General features: G+C 36.0%; 1 protein-coding gene across 1 annotated transcript; it reads right to left on the reverse strand.

Annotated features, from left to right (window-relative positions):
* Positions 1–1,878: 1,878 nt before the first annotated feature.
* LOC144433212 (protein artemis-like) lies at positions 1,879–14,343 on the reverse strand. Its single transcript, XM_078121521.1, has 14 exons — positions 14,235–14,343; positions 12,552–12,603; positions 11,391–11,535; positions 10,223–10,278; positions 7,940–8,041; positions 7,450–7,522; positions 6,769–6,806; positions 6,375–6,477; positions 5,875–5,982; positions 5,481–5,578; positions 4,533–4,587; positions 3,803–3,891; positions 3,230–3,345; positions 1,879–2,522 (listed from the first exon to the last, which is right to left on the reverse strand). The coding sequence occupies exons 1-14, from the start codon at positions 14,341–14,343 to the stop codon at positions 1,879–1,881; spliced, it is 1,788 nt and encodes a 595-aa protein (XP_077977647.1).
* Positions 14,344–17,490: the final 3,147 nt, after the last annotated feature.

Genomic DNA, 17,490 nt, shown 5'->3' on the forward strand with positions numbered 1-17,490 from the left:
AATATTTGATATAAATCAATCAATCTTTTTTATATAAATCAATATACCAACCTTGGTATATTGTGATGTAATCATATCGCAGTAGTACAATATGTTAATATATATAAGTTGGTCGAGATATTTCTAGGGGAATAAATCATAATCTTATTTTTACTGTAAAACTCCAATTATCCAAATTGTTTGGTTGTCCAAACATGTATCATGTTCCCCTAAGATTTCATTGTTCAATATATACAAGTTCTATTGTACTTCATGTATGTTTGAATACAGAATTGTTGAGCAAATGGCTGAGTGTTGATAGGATGTAGTTGAAATCAATCAGTGAAGGTCCAAAGCTAAATACAAAACATGAATTAATATCAATAAGGGTGAATAACAATTATTTACATTGCACTGTACATCCATAAACAGAGAACAGTTCAACTGTGAGGTGACAACATCCACTGTTTTGACAATCAATTTAATATACATGTAATACAATGGTGCCAAACATAATGAATGGCTAATTAATTAGTTGGCATTTGATAGTGTTTATACTTAATTCAAACACTGTAGATATTTGGTAAACCTTACAAAAAACTTCAAACCTCAATTCTTCTGGAAATATGTGCAAACTTGTATTATACATCTTTTCAATGATAAACTTTTTTTAAAAAGCTAAATGATCACATACAACCATGTGGAATTTCATTTCTTAAGGCTACATGGAAATCCTAAAAAACAGGACAGTTTGTATTGTATTGTATTAAGGTAGAATGTGCCTCTGGGACAAATTTCCCAGAAAATCAAAGTTCTTCAATTTTCTCCAAAAACTGTCAGTTGTGTATTTTCCCATAGTGTGAACGCAGTATTTGGTGGCCATATTGGATTCTAAAATAACTAAATTTTGATGTCATTCAAAACTCTGAATGGTGACCTCTGATTTTTCATTGATTTTAACTGATAATGGGTTGGAGTTTTCTTGAACAAGGTAACAGCAAACGTTTAAATAGTTTATTTCCAGGCACATTCTACATAAAACTATCATAACATGACCAGTTTCTACAAGTACATGACAGTCTAATTTATATACAAGTTCCTGTGTAAAGATCATAACTGTCCACTGTAGTATGGCTTCTAAGCCACATGCAATATTCTACTTAGAACCGAGAGCCAGAATATTTCTGTTCTACAGGATATTTAGCTCTGAAATCATCTTTAGTCAGTGTTTCCAGGCCCTTTGTACCAATTTAAATCATTTGGGTTTCCCTGTTGATATTCTACTGAACTCACAGAGTTCCTTTGTCTACATTATGGTGACTGTTCTATTTATATATGAAATAGGATTTGTATTGATAATGAAACATTTAATAATATCTCTTATTTTTTCCAATGATATAGAACACTCTAATGTCCCATTCATTGGTATGCTTACTGCTAGACCCCTCGGGCTATTCTGCTCACTGTGAAGGTTACCAAAGGTTGCTATAGTCCGCCTCAGGTGTTCCATCCTCATATCTATCAGAAGAAAGCCCGAAGTCTAGCAGCTAGAATAATTCATTGGGTGCAAAGCAGGTAGCCATACCATAATAAAATGGGAATGAAAAGTTAATTTGAAATGTGAATATTTTGTTTGTATCTGGTGAATAAATAATTTAATTCTGTTCAATTTCGAGCAGCAATATAAACAAAGTGCAATTCTGATTAAAATAATTATCAGCTTTGTAGATCAGATCCATAACAACAATTAAGATGTAGGAGCAGTGAAGTACATTTTTTCCAGTGGCAAGCTGTGGTCAGTAGAGCTGTATCCTCAGCCTACATGTATAAGTTACAAATGGTGGCAAAGTACAAGAAGAAAAAACTACAGAAGTGTACAAAGAGCCATCATGGCTAAAATCAAAACTGAATTTTCTTTTGTGTAGGTTGAGTAGACTCGACACCATCTCCTTTGGCAAATTTCATCTGAAGGTACTGTAACTGGTCTTTGCTTGGTTTCTTTGTTCCTGGAGTAGCCTCCACATAAAGCTTTGTTGAATCACAACTATTTTCAGATTCAGATTCTGCTTCAAGTTCCTGACAGCTGGTAACATTAGGATCAGAATCGCTCACATTTTGATTAGTAGAGTCTATCTGTTCAACTATCTCTAGATCTTCCAAAGCATCACTGGACGTGGAGAGAACATCACAAAATGTAGTGTCTGATTTGTTGGAACTTTGACTGAGACCTTGTGAATTCGTAAGGCAGCAACTTTCCTGAGATGAAAAGAGATCTAACTCACTTTCACTATCAGTGCTGTCTGTTGTATAACCTTGGGAGTCGCCATGGTATGAATCTGACGTTTGAGATTGTAATTGCTTGTTCACTATGTCTTTATCCATCGCATCGGTCCTTGCATCAGATGATGTTACCACGCCAACTCTCTCCAAATTGTCTGATCTGCTTATTTTACTTGGAATTGACACATCATCACCACTACCCCCAACATCGTCATCATCATCACCTTCTCCAAATAGGTTTGCAAAGCCATCTACCTTCTTGCCTGCAAACACAAAGTAAGGATGCTTTCAATGGTATGCAAGCAAGTGTAATTATCCAAACAGGATAAAATTGGAAATCGCCTTCACAGTTCGCTGTAAAATTGCTAAAAATAGCCATGAAGTTTTCTGACAGGACAATTTCAATGGTATTGAAGCAAGTTTAATTATCTACACTGGGCAAAAATTGAAGATCGTACTCACATTTTTGAAATACAGATCATTCAACAACATGCAAAGAAGGCCAACCAATTTGTGGGAAACAAGACTCATGGATTGTTACCCTTACTGTTTGAGGTAGTATACAAATTTGCAAACCTCCCATCAATTTCAAATCACCAACCTTTGCTTAAGAAGTGTAAAAACAGCTTTAGATAGTTGGCCAGGTTTCAAGTCCATTGAACCTTGACCAGGTTCCAAGTCCATTGAACCTTAACCAGGTTCCAAGTCCATTGAATCTTGACCAGGTTCAAAGTCCATTGAATCTTGACCAGGTTCAAAGGCCATTGAACCTTGACCAGGTTCCAAGTCCATTGAACCCAGTTTCCAAGTCCAATGAGCCTTCAACAGGGCTTTCACAATCAGCAATAAGGATCAACAATCACCAAAAATAACAAACCCCCAATGACAAATCTTATAGAAATATTGACACTAGGTTATGTTATGACTTGTGAATATAATCAGGAATCAAAAATCAATATTTTTCTCCTACCACATTTTCTTTTCCGCCAAATGTCTTTCTTTGTTTTCAGTTTTCCCAGTAGCCTAGGTTCAGTTGTAGTGTTGACTTTTGATTGCTTCTTAGCTCCTCTAAGAAGGTCTTTCAACCTGTAAAAACATATCTGTCATTTAACGGTTTGTTTGGAGAAATGCTATAGTCCTATTGACATGTACATGAAACACCCTCCTACAGGCCAACAAGGATAGTGTGGTATTTGCTTTGTACAGTAATAAATTTCATGTCTACTATGTAACCAAAGAAATACAAAAGAAACAACAGTTAGTTGCATGTGGAGTTATGATGGGGAAATGGTTACAGTGGCCAGCTTGGAATCTGCAAGTTGCAGGTACAAGTCCCATCACTGTTGTTTTGTTCCTGAATGTTTGTTTCACACATTCTAGCACAGTTTAGGATGAGCTACATGTACACAATAAAAATGAGGCACCACAGGCCGGCATATATTACCAACCTACAACTTTTGATTATCAATATATCCAATTTGATGGACATATGAGACATCCACAAAACTATATATGTATGTCTAAGTTACTGAGATATACATACCTGTCCATCACCTCCTCTTCAGAGCTATTCTTTGGTATGACATTCGCATATATATTGACAGGACAGATATGATCCGCAAAGTCTCTTATCTGAATTTAGGAAGACAGATCACAGATTCAATCTAAAACATTGTTGAGAGAAGCGTGACCTGTGCTGGAATCAAACTATAAAATTTAATATATTCATTTATCAGTCTAAAGTTCTATACCAGCTAAACAAACCAATCATTTCTATTTCCGATACTCATTTTTCGTCCATTTTGGAAAAAGAAAACGTCACACTATAGTGAACTACCATCATTCATACTTGCCAAATGCATGGCAGTACAAGAAGCCATCAACAAGCACGTAAACAATTTTTGTAAATTGAATCAACTAAGAATGTTGTCAAATGAAACATTCCTTCCAGCTAAAATCTGAATAGCACCCATAGTGTCCAAAGTATGCAATCTTCGGTCTTCCCAATACTTGGTGTAGATATCAAATATACTATGTTCATGATCTGAACTCCAGTCAGAGAGTTCTACCAGCAGTACGCTAACAAGTCAACTGACTTACTCTGCTAATATCATCAAGAAATTTAGCTATTATTATGGCAGGTTCATTTTAGGGTGCTTGCCAGACTTCCTAGCACACAGAAAATTGTAGCGGAAGACAAGCAGAGCATCCTAGAAATGTCTGACAGTGTGGAAGTCATTCGTTTTACTTTGTATACAAATTGTAACACTCACCTCACTGTACGATGAATGAAACGAGTAACATAGTCTGTACTTATAGCTATCCATTCTGATGGTCAAAAATATGAAAACAAGAATTCTGTCAAAAATTTTCAAAAAGCAAAGCACTACATCTTTATAAAGTGAATCAGTCACCTTGTTGGAGTCAAATCATTAAGTTATTTGAAGTTTTCACCAAAATCTTTGGGATACTATTTTGTTTGTGTTGTGATTTATTCTATCTAGTCAGGTGACTGTCATGTGAGGTCTCACATGACAGCTGAGTGCAGGGTACTTGAAAGAATAAATAACAACTAAAATCATTTTTAGCGATGAAAATTTCAACTCACATAGTCAACAAATTGCTTGGAAGCAAATTCCATTTTTCTTTCACTGTCATCTCATCAGCATTGTCAGGGGTGTACTACAATGAGCTATTGTAGTACACCCCTGACAATGCTGACAAGACATCAGTGAACAATTTTGGATTTGCTTCCAAGAAAATTTTGACTCCGTGAGTTGAAATTTTCATTACTAAGTATGAACCCAGAGTACGAACCCAACGTACGAACCCAGAGTCCATTAAAATTGATTCTCACAACTAAAATCATGTCTGAGTCACACTGAATGCACCTGTAGGTAAGTCTTTAAGTTTTACAAGATTTCTGCAGGTCTGATCAAGTGTTGTACCCTGAATGAAGTCAGTGTGGTTGGCAATAATTAACAGACTACAACTGATGCGCTATCATTTCTAAATAAACAGATATACAGAAATTAAATAGTCATAAAAATATGTCAATTTGCAAAAAAAAAAAATTGACAATATTTCATTAATATGATTGACCTCCACGAATTGGGTCTAAAATAAAGTAAATGTAGACCAAAAACTTACACATAAGCAAAAATGTTGTTGAAAATTTTAGCAGGAAAAGAGTAGTGATTTAGTAATCTTACGTCACTTACTTTATGACATCTCTAGGTGTTGCATTGCCAGAACATAAGAACCACATTGTTGATGGTTGAATACATAAAACATCATCGGAATTATCCATTTTACAATCCTGAAAAAAGTAAAAGGCAAATTTGTAAAATAAAAAAAAAAACGACAAATAAAACACACATCAAATATGTTTACCTATTTCTGATTTTCGTTCAGCAACAGGCATCCTAGATAAAGGGGTAATTCGGTTTTTTTAAATATCATATTTGCTACTATATATATAACAATAAAATGTATGATAAGTTATACTTTTTTGCCTATGGGCTACATAAGCTTCTCCATCTATCTGAAATATAGACAAGATAGTAGCAATGTACAAAGGCATAATATAACAAATTAATAAAGTGTATTTACTACCTTCCATCGACATGCATGTATCCTTGTTGCGTTGCCATCAGTTGTCAGGTGATGAGATACGTTCTTGACTTTACTGTAGTATGAGTAATGAATGTCTGATACATGCACCTGTCAAACACAAATCATACAACGATTCAAGTTGGGTATATTTCAACACTCTTTTCTAAAGTTTAGGTACAAATGTTTAAAATGTCACTATTCCAATGACTTGATAACAGTAGAACTATAAACCTGCATAGTAAGAATTTTACACTGTTGACTACAATATTGGCCTGATAGTTATCGTAACTTTAAAGACAAAGCATACTTGTATGTAGAATATCTTTTCAATTTCTAACATACATACATACATACATACATACATACATACATACATACACACACACACACACCCAATGCATGCACACACACACACACACACACACACACACACACACACACACACACACACACACACACACACACACACACACACACACACACATCAGATTATATCTCACCTTACAATTGAAGCGTTGACTGAGTTCTACAAATAGATATTCATAGCCATACTTGGCCTTACATACCAAACGTACCATATGATGTGGACTCCTACAAATCCAGCTGTCAGATAAATATTTAAAAAAATAACATTCAAGAAATGGTAAGATAAACTTGCAAATAGAAAAACGCCATGAAAATAAAATCATACAATTCTTGATATGGAGTGTCTCACAAATACTGCTACGATGCGTATGTCAAATGTGACAAATATACCATACATGTATCTAAATGGACCTAGAAATGCAAAGATATCCTGGCCATACAAGTACAAATAAATTTTACTTTGTTTATGTTTTTCAGTAGGAAATATGAATGTGTGATCTATTTAATCTCAATGTACACTACACTTACCCATCAACCAAAGTTATCAGATGACTCAGGCATTCTTCCTGTAGAGAGAGAAAAATGCAGAGATCAGTTCACTGAGCTATTGCTACTATGGAAACCAAGCTATAGGCAAACTAACTAAGAGAGACACAAACTAACTATCATTACAGTAGGGTGGTGTCTCTGATAGCAAGTTTTCCTCAAGTGGTCACACATTCAATATCATTCACTGTTTACACTATCTTGATTACAGGGTGACTATATCCACATAACCAAGGCACTACTATCACCTATTTTTGTAATTTACCACATACAAGAATAGTTTTATTTTGTGTGTGTATCTTAGTTTGTTTGTACCTTGATTTCCATAGTAGTTTTATACAAATATGTTTGGCAAGTAACTGAACCACTTTTACTGATCAACATTTTTGTTAGCTGAATTACAGTAAACACATCTGATCACTGAATGGCAGCATATATCTTGTACAAGTGTAGCTGCTGTAAATTGTACCTGTGGTAATTTTTGTCTAGGAAAATGATGAACGCGAATATAAACAGCTTGAAATATAATCATTTGTCAAAAATATGTTGAGATAATGATATGCAATCTGCTAAGCTAAAATGTAAGGATTTTGAGTGTATGTACGGATAAATGTAATTACCACAGTCTTAGAAACCACTGGTAATAGTATACCATGTACTCACTCTTGAAGGTAGGTATGTAGCATTGGGATGACAGAATGTAGTGTCCAAGTATAAACTTTGTATGTCTTTAACTCTGTAAATGATACAATGTATTGTGGTATATTAAATGAAAACACAGAGTTACACAGATCACACAAAGTGACGTATCACAATCAAGAATGAGTCATAACCACACACTGGATCAATTGTGAAAACACTATGAAACTAGGGGAGCTTTTATTGAAATAAAAGTGCATTATGGCTGGACTACAGAAACAATACCATAGAATCTAGAAAGTTATGAGTCTAAATTTTTGGGAATAAAGATCAAATAGTGTCATTAATAATTGAAGCTTTCCATGACAAAAGTAGTGCTATTTTACAATAATTACACATAAACTCCCAAGTACAATTTCATCAACATTTGTATCTGAGGTCCAGCACTTGTGCATCAGTGACATAGTGATGGCACCCTCTCAAGTCCATAACATCACTTTGTTCACAACCTCACCTTGTACCACAATGCAATGCAGGAATTCTTCTTACTTCCTCTTTGGCAAATCTAAAATCTCCTGTATATAAAATAGTACCTCTACTCCCTTCAAAGAGAAACCTGTGATGAAAGAAAATTGTATTTCATGATTAACTGTTAGGTCATTCTGTCAGAGCTTATTTGTGGATACTGAAGAACGACAAGTGACTTGATTGTGTGTTTCTATAGCCCAAGGAGAAGAAGAGAACTTGTACTTGTTTATGAATCATAGCACTTCCATGGCATAGTAGCAAAGTGGGTCTGATTGTGATGTCACTGAGTAAGGCCACAAACAGATGATCATAGATCCCAGGTAGTTGGTATCAATCTCGGTCAACACTAGTTTCCGTTTTGGGTATACAAGCTGCTTCTCACATGCCCTTCTCAAACCACCTCTCCCCTCTGTCCAAGATCTTAACCCCTTCCTATTTCATTTATGTTTAGTAGAACATTATTGGCAAAATATGCTGAAACCTTCACTGCTTTCACTGTACTATATCAGGGCTCACTATTAGCCGTAGTACAGGAAATATAGACTACTAAACATTATATCTAGACTACCAAATTAGCCATAGTACAGGAAACATAGACTACTAAACATTATACATGTATCTAGACTACCAAATTAGCAGGAATGCAGAGCACATAGACTACTAAACATTGTATCTAGACTACCAAATTAGCAGTAGTCCAGGACACATAGACTACTAAACATTGTGTCTAGACTATCAAATTAGCAGTAGTCCAGGACACATAGACTACTAAACATTGTATCTAGACTATCAAATTAGCAGTAGTCGAGGACACATAGACTACTACACATTGTATCTAGACTACCAAATTAGCAGTAGTCCAGGACACATAGACTACTAAACATTGTGTCTAGACTATCAAATTAGCAGTGGTCCAGGACACATAGACTACTAAATATTGTATCTAGACTACCAAATTAGCAGTAGTCCAGGGTATATAGACTACTAAGCATTGTATCTAGACTATCAAATTAGCAGTAGTCCAGGACACATAGACTACTAAACATTGTATCTAGACTACCAAATTAGCAGTAGTCCAGGACACATAGACTACTAAACATTGTATCTAGACTACCAAATTAGCAGTAGTGCAGGACACATAGACTACTAAACATTATATCTAGACTACCAAATTAGCAGTAGTCCAGGACACATAGACTACTAAACATTGTATCTAGACTACCAAATTAGCAGTAGTCAAGGACACATAGACTACTAATCATTGTATCTAGACTATCAAATTAGCAGTAGTCCAGGACACATAGACTACTAAACATTACATCTAGACTACCAAATTAGCAGTAGTCCAGGACACATAGACTACTAAACATTGTATCTAGACTACCAAATTAGCAGGAGTCCAGGACACATAGACTACTAAACATTGTATCTAGACTACCAAATTAGCAGTAGTCCTGGACACATAGACTACTAAACATTACATCTAGACTACCAAATTAGCAGTAGTCCAGGACACATAGACTACTAAACATTATATCTAGACTACCAAATTAGCAGTAGTCCAGGACACATAGACTACTAAACATTACATCTAGACTACCAAATTAGCAGTAGTCCAGGACACATAGACTACTAAACATTACATCTAGACTACCAAATCAGCAGTAGTCCTGGACACATAGACTACTAAACATTATATCTAGACTACCAAATCAGCAGTAGTGCAGGGTACATAGACTACTAAACATTGTATCTAGACTAACAAATTAGCAGTAGTCCAGGACACATAGACTACTAAACATTGTATCTAGACTAACAAATTAGCAGTAGTCCAGGACACATAGACTACTAAACATTGTATCTAGACTACCAAATTAGCAGTAGTCCAGGACACATAGACTACTAAACATTATATCTAGACTATCAAATTAGTAGGTGTGCAGAGCACATAGACTAAACATTGTATCTAGCCTACCAAATTAGCAGTAGTCCAGGACACAATGACTACTAAACATTGTATCTAGACTACCAAATTAGCAGTAGTCCAGGACACATAGACTACTAAACATTGTATCTAGACTATCAAATTAGCAGTAGTCCAGGACACAGAGACTACTAAACATTGTATCTAGACTTAATAGTAAAGATGGTAGTCTGTGTTAGAACAATGGAAATCAATAGACAATTGTAGCTAAAACTGATCCCTCAGCTAAATCTGACTACCAAGCCTCAGTATATGACAGTTCAAAGTTGTATATGGAATACTTACATGACAGATCCAGGACAGTGGCCACTTGGTATGGAAGTTACAAATACTTGATCCCTCTGTAATGATTAACAACAACACACAAGCCAGTTTGAATGCATTCGAACAAAAATATGGTGTTTATACCCTACTAGTCATTCTACATCACAACTGTTCTGCAGTGCTCAAAATATGAGTCAAAATCTTTCAAGTCACTGTATTGTTCCTGATATTTCATAAGTTATGCTTTAAGTGGTATACTTATTTTATTCCCAGTATTTTCCTTCATTCAGCCACAAAATAATAATAACTTAAAGGTGATTCAAAATTCTCACATTCACTATCGCTAATTTGCTAGACTACATGTTTGTGAAATGCATTCTGGTTTTAAAACTTTTCAAAAGCGTCTGCAAACACCTTTTACCTACTTACCGCCCTTAAATAAAACACTGTAAATAATCTATAAGTCTAGCCGTTTTGATTTATTTTGCCATAATATGGGGAGATCATATTTTAGCATTTATACCCACAGACACTGCCAATTAGTGAGAAAGTGTGAGTAAATATCGGTAAATGTTGGTTAATAAGACATGTAGAGTGTAGTTTTTGTTTACTGATGTCTATTACAACCGTGCACCAGCAATGTATTTTTTCACAAGGCTGTTGAGTTTTATTCACCTGTTGACTACGCTCGTCATAGGCTACGTGCTATCCCTGTCTCCTTATGACGTCATAAAATCCCGTGGTCTAGGTGGGACCGGAAATACCCGAAAAATCTCGAAGTAAATCCGAAGGGAAGTGACTGAAAAAAGGTCATTTTAAGGTGTTTGCAGACGCTTTTGAAAAGTTTTAAAACCAGAATGCATTTCACAAACATGTAGTCTAGCAAATTAGCGATAGTGAATGTGAGCATTTTGAATCACCTTTAAGCCTTAGGGGCTTTGTCCTTACTCATCTAGTGACTCATGGTGACAAGGCCCATTAGGTCACTTTAGCTGTAATATTTTTACAAAGTTTTGTGAAATTGACTCCGCTTTCAAAAAATCTTGCATATATCGTAGCATTTGTCCTAAAGTTGTCATTTGCTTGTAAATTTAAAATTTAGCTAATATAATATTGGTCCACAAATCAACCAATTTTCACGCTATATCATGCTACAACAAAAGATTGATTGTACAGTGTTGTCTCTTACCTTTGTTGACATTCCATCCCATACATCAATTGTGACAACTGTGTCATTAGGCAGGTCTTCAATGTGGGTTTTCAAAAATGTATACCTGAGATCAGAAACTAAGAGTCCCTTGGTAACCTCTGAGCAGTATAACTTTATATGTAGGCTGTGAATGAAAATATAATGTGGTGTTTTTTTTTAAACTCACAAGCCATCCAACAGACATAGGCTAATAGCAAGATGAGTGTTAATGCAGGAGGATGTAAAGTGCAGTGCTCTGGGAAAACCTGTGTTGTTCAGTAGAGAGTCAAACTGAATGACACTCTTCTAATACTCACTGTCATAAGGTGGCAAATGTACTCAAACTTCAAGTGGTGTGGGCTCAAACCCAATCAAAAGAGACAAGTGGTTTAACCACTCCAACATCTACAATCCCATTGCGTTTGTTTATATCGAAAGACGATGATAGAGCCCTATGACACGTGAGTGCAAGTGTGGTGTACTCGGGGGTAGTTTGCATGAGTGCAGTGCAGCAGAAAATACTGCAAGCACTTAATGTAAATACCCCTGAGTACCAACACTGGAATTCATGTGGCATGGGGTTCTGTCATAGTCTTTCGATCATCATGAAAAGGTAAATTTCCATAAAAATCATACAACGCAATCACGTGATTTCGATCGCATCCTCATTTGCATGTCATTTGCATGCAGATATGCACTAATGCATTTTGGTATTGCACTGCAATGCAATTATAATACCATTAGTATGCGTGCACACCAGTGCAAGTAATCTCTGGTACATATGTAATAATTTGTTTTGTAAACCCCCATGCGTATATAGTACCAGTGCAGTGTAATACAAAAGTAGCTGTGTACAATGACTCATCTCCGTCTACAGTCTAGGAGTTGATTTACTTGGGTTTTCAGTCCTAATATCTAGAGAATTTCAAAGTATTGTGCAAGAAATAAGATATTTTTTTGTTTGCAAACAACAGAGTAAAACTACATAATGGTGAAACCAAAGGTGCAAACCAAGGATGCGTTGCTCACTCTCTTGTCTGGATGGTCTCATTGTATAGCCTAGCACTGACGAGAGTCTGGGTAACAGAGATCACATATTTTTTAGTAATTTACTTGACCTTTGACATTGCATAAATTAATTGACTTTGCACTTTGACTTACTTTGATTGTAGCCTGTCTTGTAATCTCTGGCTATTCAGCCCTTGCATGTGATCTGTAACAGAAGTAGATACAGATAGAAGTTACAGTTACAGTGATGAGATCAGTACCATTATACATCTTTATACCATGTACTAGCCAGGTTCAACAAAAAAATATGGAATATATACGCTGGCTGTTCTACATCGCGACAATGCACATCTATGTCATGACAACACGTGTCTACATCATTGGTTCTGCTGTTTTCAAAATACGAGTCAAAATACTCAAAATCGGCATTGCTTTCCCCGATTTTTTCTTATACTACTTTTTTCTTATCCTGAGCTAAGGGTTGTCACTACGAGTCTAGTGACACAGTGACAAAGGCCCCTTAGGTCACTCATATTTTCCTTGGCTGAATGAAAAAAACTATTAGGGAATAATATCTTATTAATATATAGAAATTGTTATGTGATGTTTGTTGGTCAATGAATTTGTATGCAAGAGAACTTGGCCAGTTGCAAACTTGGCCACCAGGAGAACTCGGCCAGTTAATATGAATTCGACTGACTGTAATCACTGAATAGCAGAATTAAATATTAATCTGAAGTATCCAGAATCTATCTTAATCACTACATCAAGTGTTACATGCATGTAATGATTATTAGTCACTTTTAGCAAAACACAGATTGACCTGCATTTTGTCTCTGTCAGCATATTATAACAATTCTTAGTGTACAAATTATTCTGATACCTGTTTACCATCAATTTACCATATAAACGTAACAGCAAAAATATATATACCTGGTTTTTATCTTCTGGCTTTCAACATGTTCAAGACTTTTCTTGTTCATGCAAGTCACATTTACATGTATATTGAACAGAATATTATACTATATTACATTTCATTTCATGGATGCATTCTCTTACTAGCTGACTTCTTGATACACCATTAACTTGACTTATTAGGCTCTAACTTGGGGACCATCCTCTTAGGGGTTTCCATATAAACCTGTCTATGCCTGCCAGTATAGAGCTAGCTTAGCATATTGTCACACATTCAGGGCTTCATAGATGATAGAGAGGGCTGAATGGCTACAGAAACCACAGACAAGTAACTACTTGTCTGTGCAGAAACCAAGCTTTATGTCACCACAGGAAGCCTAGGAACCATATTACAAACAAATAAACAAACAAACAAATATGCATTAACTTTCGGTCTATGGACATGTATTATGTATATACGGTTGTATACTAACAGGAATAAACGCTATATGTTTATATTTACTATCTATATACAAACAAACAAACAAACAAACACATAAACACACAAACAAACAAACAAACAAACAAACAAACAAACAAACAAACAAACAAACAAACAACATATATAAACATACAGACAGTATATTATTTCAATAGTAGTTATCCACGAATTTAAAATTATATTTCATTTATCCATGCATATTTGTTTGTTTGTTCGCTTGTTTGTTTGCTTGTAACACGGTTGCTGGGCTCCCTGTACTGTCACTGGCACAAGATGGGCTGGTACACTACGCATAGATACGTAACATGCACATAACGTGTAGTCCTGCTTGCAGCAGACGGAGTACGAGACTGAATGAAATGGACATTGTCAGAATCGAACGTGGTTTGCAACAGAGCAGCTACGGTCGAAGAATCCAAGATAATAATAATTCGTAGTACCTGCATGAGCATGGCTCAGAAAATAAGCTTTCGCTCTGAGATTGTCACCATCAAATCTGTCGATACTTATATCTGGATATTCAACTGTTCTTCCACCAAACGTACTCATCCTTAGACTTCGCTGAAATTGTCACCGGAAGTATCTCACGCTATGACCTTTCAACTTTGAACTTTATAGATAGATAAGACTTATTCCAGTTCGCATACGCTGAGCACAGGGAGCTCAGGCTCAGTTAGTTTTGTTTACAAATACAAACAAACAAACAAACAAACAAACAAAACACAAACAAGTAAGTAAATAAACAAGCTGTTTGTTTGTTTGTTTGTTTGTTTGTTTGTTTGTTTGTTTGTTTGTTTGTTTGTTTACTTACTTACTTGTTTGTGTTGTATTTGTTTGTTTGTTTGTGTTTTGTTTGTTTGTTTGTTTGTTTGTTTGTATTTGTAAACAAAACTAACTGAGCCTGAGCTCCCTTTGCGCTGCGGAGTGAGTGTGTGTTTTAATGTGCAATAATTCCATAGCAATGGGTCATAGGCAGGACAGGACAGAAAGAATGGGAGAGGTTATTCGAAGGAGTAGTTGATTGTAGAAAGTTAATTAAGTTAATTTAGTTAATTCGTCACCCTTCAATTTGCCGTTATTCTCTTCAAATATGTGCTTTCGAAAAGTAGTAGAGGAGAGAGAACGAGGGAGACAGACAGACAGACAGACGGACGGACGGACGGACGGACGGACGGACAGACAGACAGACAGACAGACAGACAGACAGACAGACAGACAGACAGACTGACTGACTGACTGACTGACTGACTGACTGACTAACAATGGGTCATAGGCAGGACAGGACAGGACAGGACAGAAAGAATGGGAGAGGTTATTCAAAGGAGGAGTTGATTGTAGAAAGTTAATTGAGAGAAATTTAAAGACAGGGGGAGAGACAGGGGGAGCGGACGGACGGATAGACAGACAGACAGACAGACAGACAGACAGATAGACAGATAGATAGATAGATAGATAGATAGATAGATAGATAGATAGATAGATAGATAGATAGATAGATAGATAGATAGATAGATAGATAGATAGATAGATAGATAGATAGACGGCTGCAGAGAATGAGAGGACAAAATGAGTGAAAGGGACGGGGTTGATAGAAAAGAAATTAAATGGACGAGAGTTGGGGATAGATAGACAGAGGGAAAGGGTGCTCAACACAATCATGTGCATATACATGCTGGTACTTTGTCATCTTTTTTCATTTTCGCCGTGAATTAATATTGGTAATTAATTAATCGAAGTAGTTTTGGCAGCGGATAATTTGTACCTGCAGGTTTATATCACAAGTGAAAATAATGACAAACTCTTGTCCCAAAACATATTTCGTTCCTCTCATCTGTATGATAGCAAAATGGAAAGGGTGCTCAACACAATCATTTGCATGTACATGTTGGTACTTTGTCATCTTTTTTATTTTCGCTTTGAATCAATATTGGTAATTGATAAATCGAAATAGTTTTTGAAGTGGATAATTTGTACCTGCAGTTTTATATCACAAGCGAAAATAATTACAAGCTTTTGTCCCAAAACATATTTCGTTCCTCTTTTGTCTATATGCAAATTGTAACTTCGATATATACGTTCCCTCACAGATAGCTTCAACACATTTGCCAATGCTCGTATCCTGCTGTTACTTCTGAGAGTTAACAGGTAAGTACTTGATCTCAGTTGTGTCATGGCCATGGCATGCATATGGGTTGACTGCATTGAAGATTTAGATGACTGACTACATTTAGGCCTACTAGTAATAATATGATATAGTATTGTATACGTTACTGTGCGGTTATCACTTGAAAGTAAACATGTCGGTTTTCCCCATGTGTTGCCACTCCCATTCACGGTTTCTTTAGTTTTTCTATAGTGGTCTGACGTTCATATTGTGATCTTGATTGTTGTTTGTTCCTCAAATGAACATTGATGACAAAAAGTTCCAGTATAAAAGAAGGGTGTTGAACGTTTAAAAACAAAAAAGCAAGCAAGTACACAATAAGGACTCTCATATAACCTTTAGCAAGAAAAGAAAAGTGTTACAGCTTTAATATCTTTAATTAAAGATTTGGAAAGCAGAAATGACCACAAAGGAGAAAACAAGATTGTCGTCATGTACGTTGAGTTGTAGGTTATAATAACGATTGCAATAATTTCCACTAAGGAAAGAGTTTGAGTGTGTGTGTGTGTGTGTGTGTATGTATGTATGTATGTATGTGTGTGTGTGAGTGTGAATGACAGAGACAGACAGACAGACAGACAGACAGACAGACAGACAGACAGACAGACAGACAGACAGACAGACAGACAGACAGACAGACGGATGCGTACGGACGGACGGGTGGGTGGGCGGGCGGGCGGACAGACAGACAGACAGACAGACAGACAGACAGACAGACATACATACATACAGACATACATACAGAGGGGAAAAGATGAGGCATACACATACACATTCTGATGGAAGTCACCCACCTCATCACTGAATATAGACTTTAGAACATATTGCGGCAAAGCTCTATTAAATTTTGCAAAATTTACTCGGTAAACGACTGCTCCTTACATTTCACAAGCAACATTTTTTGTGGCCACCCTTTCAGACAGTCAGAACTGTGCATACCCCACTATTATGACCATTTCGCATATATAGGAAAATATATATTGATTCTTGTTTTTGATACTGATTGCTAACTAAGCCTGAGCGCCATATGGGTTACCATCCATTTCCTCACTTCAAGGGACATTTTTAAAAGCCAGTAAGATCAAACCCCTATTGACATAATCTTTGTAGTATAAATTTTCTTTTTTTATCAGTGGTTATTTGGTCAATGTGGTGTGTGTGTGTGTGTGTGTGTGTGTGTGTGTGTGTGTGTGTGTGTGTGTGTGTGTGTATGTGTGTGCATGTGTATGTGCCTGTGTCAACGTTACGTTTTCTCAAAAACGGCTAGCTCAATTCAAATGCAATTTGGTATATATCTTCTGAGGAAGAAGTTGTTAGGTTTTGAACGTGATCCTTGAAATAACTAGTTATATATGTCCACATTTTCAAAAAAACAAAAAACAATTTGGTGTTGAGACAACAAGTTGACCCTGAACACGTTAGAGTAATCCTATGTTCTCGGCCTTTGTTATTACCGCCACTGTCTTATTGTTAGTTCCTCCTCCAACTAATAATAATAAATGTAGTGAGTCACGATTGTGCACTACCAATAT

Source organism: Glandiceps talaboti, chromosome 3, assembly GCF_964340395.1.
Source record: "Glandiceps talaboti chromosome 3, keGlaTala1.1, whole genome shotgun sequence".
NCBI classification, from domain to species: Eukaryota; Metazoa; Hemichordata; class Enteropneusta; family Spengelidae; genus Glandiceps; species Glandiceps talaboti.